The sequence below is a fragment of the Perognathus longimembris genome, chromosome 24 (genome assembly GCF_023159225.1).
Source record: "Perognathus longimembris pacificus isolate PPM17 chromosome 24, ASM2315922v1, whole genome shotgun sequence".
NCBI lineage: Eukaryota > Metazoa > Chordata > Mammalia > Rodentia > Heteromyidae > Perognathus > Perognathus longimembris.
In genome coordinates, this window is record NC_063184.1 from 32,758,443 (window position 1) to 32,773,280 (window position 14,838).

The window sequence follows — 14,838 nt, forward strand, 5'->3', positions numbered from 1 at the left end:
GCTGGAGCGCAGGCTAGAGAGGACGGAGGGGAGGGTGGGGGGGCTGACGGGCGGGAGCGGGGTGTCTGCAGCAGGACTGGTGAGAGCCCGGGCTGGGGCTCTGTCTGTCTGAGGCGATGTGGAGCCCATGGCACTGGGTGACCCGCGAAGATGGGGCGGTGGGGGGCGGGCGGCTCCTCAGCAGCCCGGTGGGCGGGAGGCAGCGTCTGGGGGCCCTGGGGTGCCCTCCCCCCGCCCCCCCAGCTCAGTCCTGGCTCGGAGGCCATCCGGGTGGGTGAACGCCCCCGTGCCCGCCCCGAGGAGCCGGGCAGGGCCTTGGGGCTCCGCTGATCGTGGAACGTTATCCCGTGTTTGGTTTTTAACCCGAGAGCTGAGCTTCGAAGCCACGCCCGCTGGGCGTCTCTCCTGGCGCTGACACAATGGCTGGCAAGGACCACTGGAAAGTGGGAAGGTTTCTCAGTGGCTCAGCGTGGGAGGTTTCGGTCCACGGCCGGCTTGGCGGTATTTCTGTGGACCCAGGGAGCGCGTGGCAGAGCCACGCAGGAAGCAGCGTGAGATGGGGAGCACAGGACTCCCCCCCAGAACCACCACCCCCCAGAAGCCCACCTCCTTCTGGGTTCCAACTCCAGCCCACTGGTGGGGAAGGCGCCCTTGCTCACGGGTGCGTGTTACGAGAGAGAGAGACAGAGACAGACAGAGACAGAGACAGAGAGAGACAGACAGAGACAGAGAGACAGAGAGAGACAGAGAGAGACAGAGACAGAGACAGACAGAGAGAGACAGAGACAGAGACAGAGAGAGACAGAGACAGAGAGAGACAGAGACAGAGAGAGACAGAGAGACAGAGACAGAGACAGAGACAGAGAGACAGAGACAGAGAGAGACAGAGAGAGACAGAGACAGAGAGACAGAGACAGAGAGAGACAGAGACAGAGACAGAGAGACAGAGACAGAGAGACAGACAGAGACAGAGACAGAGAGACAGAGACAGAGACAGAGAGAGACAGAGACAGAGAGAGACAGAGAGAGAGAGACAGAGACAGAGAGAGACAGAGACAGAGAGAGACAGAGAGACAGAGACAGAGAGACAGAGACAGAGAGAGACAGAGACAGAGACAGACAGACAGACAGAGACAGAGAGACAGAGAGAGACAGAGAGAGAGATAGAGAGGAGAGATAGAATTCAAGTCTGTAACATATAGACAGATGAGCAGAGTGGTTTGAGCTGCTGAGTTTGGTGCCTTTAGAAGACACCATTCTCTTGGGATTATATTTAATTTTAATGTACGTAAACCAGCAACGTGTTCAGGGGGTGGACTCGAGGCAGGATTCATATGGTAGGGTGATTGTTCAGCAAACACAAGGCCCCAAGTTCAAACCCCAGTAGTACAAAAGCAACAGTAGGCCCTGGGAAGATTGCTAGTGAAATTATTATTAATAAGTAGTAAGACTGCTACCCCAAAAAGAATATGTCTATATCTATTTCTCCCTCTATGTGTGTGTGTGTTAGGTCTATATACGTTGAATATATATGTGTCTGTATGTGTATATATATATATTATATATATATATATAGTTTGAATGTTTTATGCATTCAAAATGTGTGACAAAGTGATTTAAAGCAATCTTTCCACTGCTCTTCATTAACTAAACTGGCATTTGGTGTCTTTAGACCTTTTTATGCCAGGATTTTCCATCCTGGGGGTTAATCTCACTTCCTAAAGAAGTGTTACCATGCAAGCTGGGTCTTAGAGGCTGACATAGACACACTGACCTGTGTATTTATCTCTATTTCTTATTGCATCATTCTTTCTGGAGAATGCCGTGCTACCCACTGCAGGGCCCGTTTTAGAACAGGAAAGGAAGCCTTGTTCAACAACGTTCTCAGTTAGGGTTCCGTGATTCCTTGCTAGGGTTTAGGGCAAGTTAGAGTTCACGCCTTTGAGGCCCGGGTCTAGAGACATGGAAGACCCTGGAACACAGTGAGCACCCAGAGCATGGAGGGAGATGGAAGGAGCCCCCACGAGGGGATGCATAATGGCGCCGGTTCCTTGACCTTTCCCCCACGGGAAGTGTTTCCCCCTGCTGGTCAGAGTCAGGGAGTCTGTTCCAGTTGCTGCATGGTGATCTGGATCAAGTCTTGGTCATCACAACGATTCTCTATGCTTCACTCCTGCTGCTCTTTCCGTGCTGACATAATTTGGGCGTTATTGGTTTTTTTTTGGTTTTGTTTTTGGTGTCTTCCCGTCTCAGATGGGGGTCAGAGCATCTCCAAGGGCCCCGCATGCGGGGTCAGCCCTTTGTGAAGTGAGCAGCAATGGGGGAGTCCTGGGTCGGTTGTTTAGTCCTCGGCCCCGCCGCGCGGTCTCGCCCGGGAGCGTGGCCCTTTCTGCGGACACTGTGAGCCGAGGGACACCACGTCTGACCGCCTTGAAAGGCAGGGGCCACCGGGCAGCAGTCCTCTGTCGTTTTGTCTGGTTTTCCTTGTAGGCAGCATTCTCGCGGCAGGAAGAAGGAAATTCATAATATTTACCGCTGCAAGTATGGCAAGTAGGTTCTTAGCCTTTGGCCCCCACGAAACACATACAGACACAGCAGATACTCGCGTGTCCCACGGCTGCCCTGGCCTGCCCCCCGGGACGCCCGGGACGGGGACAGTGGGGCTACACTGCTCACAGGGCTTTGTTCAGCGATTGAATAGCGTTTTGTTTTGCATGGCAAAAATCCACCAGCTTTTATGTTCGCAGGCTTTTGACTTTTCCCCCCTACCATAGGCCCTATTGATGCGATTTACTTAGTTACAGACACGTGAGCTTCTCAGGCAAGGGGGCTTGGCCAGCAGCAGCCTTGCCCCTGGCCGCCTGTGTTGCAATGGAGGGCCGGAGGCGGTGACTACAAGCAGCTTTCTCACGTGCAGGGAAGGCTTTGCAGGGCTGAGGTGCTTTAAAAATTCTTTGCCTATAGAAAATCGTCTCCAGCAGAAGGACTACAGTCTCTCAATGTGGACGTTAACTTTGAAACGCCAAGGTCCTAAGCCACACTGCCCACAGAATGTCCCGAGAACAGAGTGTATCAAACATCCCTCAACAGTGGCTGGCTCAAGTGCAGGCTGTTCTCGAAGAAAGCAATGCAACGTGTTCAATGAATTCAGCTTGGCTGTATTCCTTAGGGACCCAGATGACCTGCCTTAAAGGGAGAAAGTGAAATCATTCATACGAACAGGTGCAAACACTACTGGAGGGAAAAATATGGTATACTTTGTGCAAATAAGTGGATTTCATTATAACACACAGTGTAAATGTTTGTGTTTCTCTGCCAGTACTGGGGCTTAAACTCAGGGCCTTGAACTCCCCTGGCCTTTTTGCTCAAGGATAGTGCTCTACCATTTGTGCCAGAGGCACGCGTTGGGCTTTTGGACAGTCAGAGTTAAGGTTCTCACAGACCTGTCTCCATAGGCTGGCTTTAAATGTCAGTTTTCAGATCTCATGTGGCCAAGATTACGGGTGTGAGCTATCGGTGCGTGGCTTTCATGCGTGTGTTTTTGTTTTCCTTCTTAATTCTAGTTTGCACACGTGAGGGAAAAGTGTGCCGCATTCGTCCCTCTGAGTCTGGCTTATTTCATTTACCACGATGGTCTCCAGTTCCACTCCTCCTCTTGTGCAGGATGCCACTCCATTCTTCTTCACGGCGGTGCACAGATACCACACTTCCTGTGCCCGTCCGTTCTCCTGCTCATGAACACAGAGGCCGGTTGCACTGTTGGCTTGGGTGACTCGTGTGACAATCATCACGATGTGCAGGTGTCTCTAGGATATGGTGACGTCGGTTTCTCTGAGTCAATGTCCAGAGCTTCAGTGCCAGGGTCTTCCGGTGCTCCTGACAGTCCTCCCTCCCCTCCCCTTTCCTCCACGTCCGAAAGCACACGCAACGGGTTTCGTTGTTCTACTCGCACGCATGTGCACATGCACGGCATGTGTGCCTACCTTCACGGCAAAGGGACCTAGCCGACACGTCTCACGTTCCCTGCCACGGGAAAGCCCCGTGTCCCTCAGCCTTCCCGTGTGCTGGAAGCTTCCACAGAGGCTGCCCTTCCCGACCCCGGGAAGCGCAAGAAAGCCCAGGGAGACACCTCGCTCAACTCCAACAGGGACCGGCAGGGACCGACGGCACCAGCCACTGCCCCACGCCGCGTTGCGGTGCGGATCGCTCCCCCCGGGATGCCCGGGATGCGAGCAGGGCTGTGCCCAGGGGGGCAGAGGGCGGACAGGCCGGTCAGCACCGCAGGGAGAGGCGGCCCGGTGCGTAGAGGAGGGGCGGGCGGGCGCCCTCCACGGACAGACACACACAGTGTTCGTGTCCCACACGTCTGCGTTCTCTTCACTGAAGGGAAATGGACTCGGTGGCTGCTGTACAGGCCTCGTGCTCCAGGGCTCGCGTCTCCTGAGGCCGGCGGGGCGTTCTTGCTTTCCCCCTCGCTCCCTCCCGGTGTACCCCCCCCCGCCCCCCCCCTCCCCTGCCGCTCTCCTAGCTGTAGAGTTCGGTTGCCACACGACGTCTGGGGGTACCGCAGCCGCGGGGGGCCCCCCGCGCCCCTCCGGCCCTCAGTTGTCTTAAAGCAAGGCAGCGCCTCGTGGCCGGGCGGGGGCCGCCGGGGGTTGGAGATGCCGAGGTCTGCTCTGGGCTGTCCACGGAAGCCAGGGATGCAGAGTTCCCGGGGTGCCGAGATAAATATCACCCCAGGAATCATCCCTCCCGGAAGGTTCTTGCGTTTTGGTGGCTGTCAGCCTCAGCCCAATCCAGTAAGTTTAAGACTGAGCTGGGAAACAAAATGCATTTCTAGAGCCTCCGAAGATGCTAATGTGCGGGGACCGTTGACTTGTTCAAGTCTTCCCTTCTTCTATCCATGAGACTAAGAGGCCCTGGAAAACAAGATGATCCCTTCCTTGATACTCTGTGAGTTAGCCATTTGAGGATCCACTGTGAGTTGGAAACCAGAAGTGATAGTCTGCCAGTGCAAGTGTGAAGGCCCAGTTTTAAACAGAACAGGAGGTATATCTCACATACCAATCCGATTGTCTTGAAATGTTTTCAGTTTCTCAGTTCATGAATAAAAGTCCTTATTTTAGATACAAAATACTAATATATTCTCACTCAGAAGCCATCCCGGGAAGTTGGGGAAGTAACAAGTCAATGACTCGAGCAGGGTGCTAGTCTGATGAAGTCATTCTTGGTAGCACTCTGCGAAACAGGTGGTGTGTGTTTCAGTATTCAACTCCAAAGAATTCATAGTTTGCTATTTTTATGTGTTTCTGATTTCCCTGCATTTTAACTTCTCTTCTTTATTTCTTTGTAGATAGAGTAACCAGGACATTACAGATAATACTGGAAGTTGTACCAGAAGAAGATAGTCAGAAATTGTGAACTCATGCACTGATATCTTAGCAATCTGCCAGAACAGAAAGGAAATATGGATCTAGACTTCATTTTCTGGAAATCCAGAGAAATGCAACTATGTCGACGGACAGAAAGAATCAGTTATTTCATGTCTTCCAGTTTATTCCGGCGAATCTCTGAGAAATCTAGCTTGAACTCTGTGAAATCGAATATGCAGATTGTAATTGGAGTTCACCCTCGCTCTTTTGTGTCCGATACTTACCTGCTGGGCTTTGGAAAAAAGACTCAGGCGGCGGTGGCCTGCGTTGCTGGTGGCCGCGCCCTCTAACAAACCTTGTCAGCGCTCAGAACCTTCTAGCTGAAGACTGAGTCGGTTTCTGTATATGTGGTTTCATGCACGTGGTTGACCTACTGTAGATGGCTATACTGTGAAAAACGTCTCTGTTCTTCTGAAAAGAAAAAGGACGCGGGTGGTTATTAGGGCAAGGCAGGAAGAAAGGAGTCTGTTTTCCATTGACGTCCATTTCTTCTCCTAGGTAGCAACCTGAACATCAGTATCATGGTCCAGTGGCCTCTTGCTTCCCATAGCGGGGCCTTTGCCGATTCGCTTCTATACATTAAAGAGTCTATAGGGGGCTGCTGTTTTTGAGGTAATTCTAAGAATCAAATTTGAGTGAAAATCCTTCATTATGTCAGATTGTTAGGAATGTCTATTGGTTATCGTATTTTCGCCTCGGGTCTTGTGGTCAAGAATTTGTGTCCATTTCTTTAATAATTTAATCCTTGATGTACTTTTCTAAATACATGCATTTAAATATCTTCAAACTACACTATAAATATGAATGCGATAATAAATAAAATAGCCACAATACTAGGCCCACTTCCATAGTCATATAACATGTGCAATGTAAATCTTAGTAAATCTGAGTCTTTATCCTTTCATTTTATGGTTATTTTGGCACGGGGATGAACCTTGACAGTGTTTGCATCTCCTTTATGTATTTTATGGTATGGGAGGCTATCTCTCCAGATAGAATTGTCCAGCTCAGTTAAGTAAATGTAAAAATTTATGTAAAATAGAGGAGGAAATGTCACTGCTAAATAAGATTGCAACCAATGTTTCAAAAATTCCATTTTTCAACCTAGGCCTTCACAGTAATTTTCATTAATTATCATTCGAGTTGCAAAATTGTTATCCTGTTTATTTAGTGAATAGGAAATGGCCTGAATGTGTGCGCTTAGGAAGGTATTGCTCTGGGGGAACTAGACAATATTGTATCGTTCTAATGACAAAAGTTTAACTCCTATTTATGTCAACTCTGAAATGTTCAATCATGACCATAGAAGTGTCATCCTTTAACCTTTATCTATTTGAAAGTAAGACATTTTCAAAAATTAAAGTCATTAAGACTAGACATTAGAGTTTATAGACAAAATTGCCCAAAGTGGGAATGACTTATAGTTTGGAGCAACTCCTAAATTTGGTTTTATTCCTGCTTCTTTTAGCCAAATCGAGTGTTTAGGTCAGTGAGTAAATTTGTACCATTTCCCTTAGTTTACTCTTAGCATAGGGTTTTCAGAATTTCATATGTACTTACTATTTCCAAAAAGATGCTGTGTATCTATACACAATTTTTCCTAGTACGCAGTGCTAGAGATAAACCTCCTTTCATCTCCTTCTTTTTGTGTTGTCTGGGCCCATAGAATGTAAGAGAGTGGGGTGTCTTGGGGATTCCCTGGCTGGTGGGAGCCGCTTGTTTGGTTCTGGCTTATTTTTGAGGTTACTGGGCTTATTAGCCACAACAGTAGATTGAGTGGTTGTTTTTTTTTTTTTTTACTAAATATTTATTTATTTTTAGTTGAAACATTTCTCTGATTGTGTCTGCACGCTAACTGCAGTACCTGTTCCTTATTCTTCTTCCCTGCCAAAGTGATTTTTACACTGTTAGATTTATAGTGTCACTCGAATATACTTTTAACCAGACAGAAAGCTAGTCATCGTTCTAAACTGGATGGAGATTAAATTGTACTTCAGCTTATTCTTAGGATATGCTATGAGAAGATGCTGAATTTCCTTAATCAAGGAGTCCATATTCATTATTTTTATCCAGATCGGTAATGTATGAATCAGATCCTAGTACAAACTTTCTCCTCTCATTTGTATGTGTATATTTGTATACAGCATAGAAATTTCTCACATTTTAAGTTAAGATATTGGTGCGTATGCAATGGCATGTGTTATACTTGAACCGGTGTTCAGACTGATGTTTATATGCACATAGTTACTCTAACACAAGAAGCAAAAGTGGCCATGAGGTAACATCTGTACTGTCTTCATATATTTCTTCTTTTAGTAAATTGTCTCAAATAATACTGATTTAAAAAGAACAATGCCTTCCAACGCTGAAACACAATTTGGTTCTAAAAGCTTTGGAATATTTCCCTTCGACTAAAAGGACACAATTAGAGGTTGTTTATGGAGTTTCAGAGCCAGCTGTGGCTCCTGTTCCTGTCTTCTTAGGAGGTTAAGAGTTGGTCCTGGGAGAGTCGGCCGGTTCCAGTTACATGTGCATGTCATGAGTGTGTCACTGCACACGTATACTCCATTAACAATGCATGGCAGTTTCTCTAACACTAAAACAGACACCTAGAAGCCAATTCCCAAATTGTCTATGTGTTTGCGGAAGCCGATTCCCCACGGCTGCTGGCTGTATCAACAGATGGTTCACACCAGCCTAATTGCATAGCGGAATTCTTTACGCACTGCTCCCGGTCTCCGGGAAACTGATTATTGCATCTCAACTGAAGATGCGAGGAATTCCAAGACAGGGCACGACTTTGACCTTCATTCATGTTCATCCTTTATGACTGCAGTGTAAGTTACGAAAAGACAGGAAAGTGAAGGTCAGTGTATCGGCAAGTGAGCAGGCTTCTGTGATACAGATAGCCATGTTTTGATGCTATGCAGTGTAATCACAGAAACAACAAGCAAATCAGGAAAATTATCCTGCTGACTCCACAAAATCTGTGAATTAGGTAAAATAATGTCCATTATTTTCTCTGTTACATAAACATGGAACAATTATAAGATATATTGTTAACATTGTTTAAGCTATGCATCAATTGAAGTACATATTACACAGGTGTATATATGTGGCTTTCTCATTTGGTCTTTTATGTAGTATACAAGAAAAGAGTTTTTACCTTTGTCCCATGTTATGTGTTGGGTATTGAATGACAGAACATCGATGAGTGAGATTTTAATTGGAGTTCTTTCTCTTAGTGTAGACCGGCCTAGATTTGGATTTGAGTGAAGATAACTCTAGACATTTAACTTGAATATTGTCTGCATTTTACTCCATGGGCCATGCAGGGTGATATGCTAGTGTTTACAGAGTTACATTTCCCTAATCGTTGAAAGTTAGGAATTAAATGATGGCATTGTGTAACTGGTAATAAGCTCATTAGGGGTATAAGTTAGAGTACATAACAAGCCATTTCTATAGCTTCTGTTTACATTATACATATATATGGGTAAAATAACGATTATATATGTATATATATGTATGTTGGCCTAATTCTTCCCATAAACAGTATTTTTAAAAAATCTATCTTAATGTTTATTAATACTACACTATACATAGTTTATTAATACTATACTTAAAAATGATTCAACAACTAATTAGGGAAGCAATCCTTTCTTTGTTTTATTGCATTTTCAAATGAATTGGTGTCAAAAAGAAATGGTTTATTTATTTTCAGGTTCCATACAGATCCACAAAGTTATAAATTACATAGACTCATAGAAAGTCTGCCAATTTTCTTTATGTTTTGAGATACTGGCCTTTCTTACAACTTTCTGACAGTCCTAACTCCATCTTTTCTGAATCATTCCTGTCTTTTTTCAGTAAACGAACAATCCTCTTGCTCGTTTGTGATATTATGATAGAATTATTATGGAGGCGAGATGAAACTCCATTTGCATTTATACGGCTTTTATACAGTTATTTCACTTTTCTTAATGCATGTAAACCTATCACATGAGTTTACTTTCTTGGGATACCCCCCTCCCCCGCCCTGTTCTTTGTTCCTATCCGTTTAAACCATCGAGAGAATATTCTAGTCTCCAGGTTGCTGTCTCTAACTCTGGCCAAGGCCACATTTGATAGCATCTGTCACCGCTGTACAGTTCTCTAGAGGCGGTGGAGCTCGTGCACCTGAGAGCCATACTAATGTCTCTGTGTTCCAAGGAAGCTTATTTTCTCCTTACCACATACACTCCTGATGTTTCTTAAAGTACAGTTTTCAAGTGAATTGATTTCTTGGTTTGATGACCTGCTAGCAAAGTCTTTAGTGCCTCCTGCTGAAGACATGTTAGAAGCCAGAAGGGAAAAGAAAAAGCAGGGACGCACAGTGATCTCTCTTGCAGCCGTGACCGCAGTTTGAGCGCCTTTGCATAGCGCCTTGTGGTCAGATGTGTTAGGTCTTCCAGTGGGTTAGCCTGCGTGGGGTCTGACTCAGACCTCGCACGTTCTTACTAATGAACCTCATTCTCTCCTGGCTGGCAGGAGGGGCCGGCCTCCCTGGGAGACAGTGAAATGTGGTTTCCTGCTTCCTGACACCAGTGGCCTTATGTCAAAGGATTCCTGGATTCATTTAGTCCCTACAATTGCTCTTTATGACACACAGTATTAGATTAAAGCAGAAAATACTTTGGATAAATAAAACATTATTTCAAATGAATGTGTGCTTAAAACAGATGAGAAATGCTGTCTAGGTTAGTTGCTTCATACACTACTCTATAGGTATTTTAATTATTTGAACACTACTCCATAGCACTTTTTTTTATTGCTCTGAAACTGAAAAGTAATACCAAACCACAACCAAAACAGAAAAAACATCAACAACCCTATGCTTAATGTAGCGTCGGTCAGAATCCTCCAATAACTTACAGTAATCGTATCTTCCACTTGGAGCAATTTGTTACCTATCATTTTCCCTTATGAATTGTTACAACTGCTGTTACACATCTGGAACTAAGCTTTAAATACTTCCATCTTGAAAACTGGCTTCTTCAGATGTTTTGACAGCAAAATAACAGTTCATTCTTTCACGACAGTTGATAGGAGCTATAGCAATATTAGAATATATGCTGCTATAAAATTGCTCTTTGGAACAGGATATTGGCCCCTGGTTTCTTTCTTTGTTCTTCTCTCTCTCTCTCTCTCTCTCTCTCTCTCTCTCTCTCTCTCTCTCTCTCTCTCTCTTTCTCTCTCTCTCTCGGTAGCTTCTCAGTAGTAATAAGTTTTCAATGGCACTTCTTAACATTTGGGAACTTTGTAAAATGTACGCATTATGTGTGTTTTCTTACTGTGCCAAACAGGCAGAAAAACATTACAGTTGTGTTGTAGGATGGTGAGTGTTGGCTACCTGTGGTTTTTTTTATAATAAACACGTGTCCAAAAGGGCAAGAGATAGGGCCCATGTACTGAGTGCTTGGCAAACTTGATTCGTCTTATCTTTCTGTCACGCGTTGAACTCGACCTTCCACACAGCTTCATCCCAACTTGCCGTAGGATGGAACGCATGGTAGCCATGCACTGCTGTGATGATGAATTTTGCGTGCTTTAAATATATGAGGATTACTTTATCTGTATTTTTATTTTTTGGTTTTGTAGAGCTTTGCTTAAAATTTTTTTTCATGGTAGCTTCTTTTTTTCTCCTTTGTCAAGGGGTAGAAAAATGATTTGCATTGCTGCATTCATATTCACGTGGCATTAGGCATTACATACACTTTTCCATAGCATGGCGTTAGGTACCAGAGCTACTTCTCCGTGGCCTGTATCAATGGACTCGAGTTGCACGGCAGGAAGGAAGCCATCCCGTCGCTCTTGAAGGTTGTGCTGCCATCCGTTCCTTTGATCTGTGCTGAGATCCTGACTTGCCGATTGGCTGAGTCCCTCGTGGGGTCTGGGATGTGTTCCTCATGACTTTGCGCCAGGCCCCATCCTGGGGAGGGGTTGGTACGGGGATGTAAAACACACGGCTAGAAAGATCCATGTCCTGGCAAGCCAGTGCTGGATTCTTTCCCTCTGGAGGGTGAGGTTGGAACTTGGTACAGGTGATGGCGTGCCTTTGTGCAAATCCCACAGGAGGGGCCATCACTTCCTGGAGAGGGAAATGGCGTTTCTGCGCCGACATTCCGACGGCATCAGTCACGAAGGTCTCAAGCGGTGCATAAACAGCAGTGGCTCACAGGGATTCGCAGCCGTGGACGGCACGGTGCGTTCTTTGGGGTCGTTGGCGCTGGTGCCCGCGCGAGTGTGTTGGAAAGTGAAATGAAATGGCTTCGTCTCCGACGAAGCGATTCCCTCCGGGGAGAGCTCCGGGGCATCGAGCGATCGGGCTGCCAGCTGGTGTAGGAAGCCCGGCGTCTCAGCCCGCGCCGGCTTCTGAGAGTGTGCACTCCTGTGCCGTCAACACAGGCCGCGGCCGTGCCCTTCCATCTTGAATCACGTTTAATTTAGCTTATTTATGCATCGGTGTGCCTTGTCCGCTTCCAGTGGCCATCAGCCTTGTATAACTGTTTTGTACACATTTTTACTTGAAAATATTTTAAATGGACATTTCAATAAACATCTGATAATTTACAGACGAAACACGACGTGTCGGATTCTCTTTGGAGCCGTGTCTGTTACTTCAAGTCAAAGGTCTGGGTTTCAGTGGTTGGATTCTGCGAGTTTGTGTCTTCACATTTATTTTCCTGCCCACCCCCCCCCCCCCCGCAACTTGACGCTGGTGATGGATACAGCCTTCAGCCTTCTGTTACTTCTCCCTCGTGCTCACAGCCTTGCGGCTGGCTGGCTCACCTGAGCTAGCTTTCCTGTGTTCCATGTCTGCTAGTTCCAGATCTTCTCACTTCCTCCCATTAAGAAGAGTCCCCTCTCCTGGTTCTCTCCAGTTCAGCCTTCACTTGTTTGCCCAGAATGCTCTCCCTCAAACACAGCTTTTACTACAGTTTCACCGTTACATATGTAGTGATTCCTTCTGGGTGAAATCCAAATTGCCCAACATGCATGGCAGACTTAAAGAATCACAGTTTCTGGAAACCTTTATCATCTGGGGGAAATGTATACATACATACATACATACATAGTCCAAGTCCTTGTACATTGTTGTGATTTGTTTGTCTTCTTCCCTACTATGTCTTTTACTAGGAAAATAAGGTGCTCAGTTATGTTTATTAAATTTATAAAAATGATGAATTTGTGCTGTTTCCAGTCACACTTTTCTTAGAAGTAGTTTGTGTGATCTCTGAGGAGCCAGAATTAGAATTGGTATGAAACTTCTCCCTTCAAAACAAACTGAGAGGGGAGTCTCTCTGTCTGTCTGTCTGTCTGAAGTCTTTCTTTTTCCTGTCGTATGTTTGGGAGAATGAATGGAAAGGGAGAGCAATAACCGATGCCTGCAAAATGCATCAAGTATTGAAAAGAAATCATAGAAATACCATGATCTGCGGCTGTGCTTGCTTGTAAATTATTGAGTAGGACCGAATGTGTGTTTAGTAAAATCACAGATGTCTAGTGTTTTGCTTCGGAGCCATCATTTGCTTTGAACATGCCACATTCGGGCTCTTTGAGTGCAGAGTGTGTCATGATTTCTACGTCGGCGCTGAGGCAGGGTCCCGTCCATGAGGAAGTGTCTTAGAGGGTTACGCGGGGGGGGGGGGGGGGGGGGGGTGGGGGGGTGGGGGGTGGGAGATCTCACTTGGAAGGCCTCTGGTTTTTATGATCTCAGCTCAAGAATGAACACCTGGTCACCAGCAGGCCCTGGCTGAAAATATGATCCAAGAAATGCTTGATGTCTGGAAGGATTCCAAAATAAAAAATAATTAGGATTCAATGTCCTCAAACGTTTTAGCTTCTAAGATTTGCTAATGCAAGGCAAGCGCTACAAAAATCAAAATACCCCGAAGCTACAATAAAATAATAAGTAGAAGTAGCTCTAACCTTCAGAAATAGGCAGCAGGCCAGGTGTTTTCCTCTTGATGACGTTTCTGTTCAAATTAGAAGACGCTAATCTTCTTTCTTACAATCATGATTAACACTGTGATTATGTTACATATCATTTCTATCACATGTCCCATTTGTTAAAATCTGATGACAGTATAAACCTTTCTTACAGATTCTGAGTTTTTCCCGAGCTCCTCTGTTTCGTTCTCTCTTTTGTGTGTGCGCCAGGACTGGAACTTGACCTCTGGGCCTGGGCACTGTCCCTGAGCTGTTTCACTCAAGGCTAGCGCTCTGCCTTTTGAGCCAGTCCTCTGTTCCTGGCCTTTTGTTTGTTAATTGGAGATGAGAATTTCCAGGGCTGGCTGAGGACCCCAGTCCTCAGATCTCAGTCTCTGGAGGAGCCGGTGTTACCGGCCAGAGCCGCCAGCACCTAACTGGCCATATTCCGTTCCTAACTGGTTACATTCACATCTGCTGTATTGGAAATGTCTTCCTGAACCCACCCCGGCGTGTGTAAAGGTGCCATGATGGCGCCACACCAGAATCTCAGACAGCACTGAGCAGTAGTGAAAGTTGTGTTCCTCCCCCGTCCCCCCCCCCCCCCCCGCCCAGTACATGAATTTGAGATGAAGTCCCCAGAGTTGCGAGGCAGGCTCTCTACTTCGGAGCCATGCTTCCATCTCCCTTAGTTTTTTTTATCCCATCCAAGATAAACTTCAATCCTATTTCACACTTGACTTGCTGCCATAGCTAAGACTATAGGCATGCGCAACCATATCCCTCTTCTTTCACTGAGACAGTCTCATTGCTTGCTTGCTTTACCTTTTTCCTTCTTTTCTTTTCCTCCTTTCCTCCCTCCGTCTCCCTCCTCCTCCTCCTCCTCCTCCTCCTCCTCCTCCTCCTCCTCCTCCTCCTCCTCCTCCTCCTCCTCCTCCCCCCCTCTCCTCTCGCTCTCTCTCCTTTCTGGCCTGGAGCTGCAAGCTTCCACCCTCAGCCTCTCTAGCAGCTGGAATGACCCACGAGAGCCCCGCGGTGGTGGAGATGGGCAGATTTACCTCTTCTGTACCAGCGGGAGGCTTCGTACGTGCGGCCTCTGCCTGTGGCCTTAGCAATGACTGCGGGAGGGGAAGACCTCTCCTTCGCCACTGAACTCGGTTGCTCTGAACTCTGTCCCGGGCAGGATAGCCCAGTCTAGCGTGGCTTGGCCGGCAGTGTGGGGACAGTGCTCCTGGGGATGTGATCCACGTGCCCACTGAAGGAGCAGGGGAAGAGGAGGCGCCATGGCCAGGTGAACTACCTGTACGAGAGAGCCCGGCCCAGAAAGCAAAGGGGCGGTCGGGTGACGGCGAGCAGCCGGGACCGGTGAAAGACAGCGGACAGCCGCGGCGTGAGCGTGGGCAGGGGACTGAGGGGGAACTTTGTTTCCCCCTCC

The 14,838-nt window shown here is 46.8% G+C and overlaps 1 protein-coding gene across 1 annotated transcript in view; it reads left to right on the forward strand.

Moving 5' to 3' along the window:
• The window catches only part of Slc7a11 (solute carrier family 7 member 11), a 53,273-nt gene extending 47,609 nt beyond the window's left edge, over positions 1 to 5,664 (forward strand). Inside the window, exon 12 of the mRNA XM_048333559.1 lies at positions 5,354 to 5,664. Within this exon, the coding sequence (XP_048189516.1) occupies positions 5,354 to 5,421 (68 nt within the window). The 3' untranslated portion in view covers positions 5,422 to 5,664. The remainder of the gene's footprint in view (positions 1 to 5,353) is intronic.
• Positions 5,665 to 14,838: the final 9,174 nt, after the last annotated feature.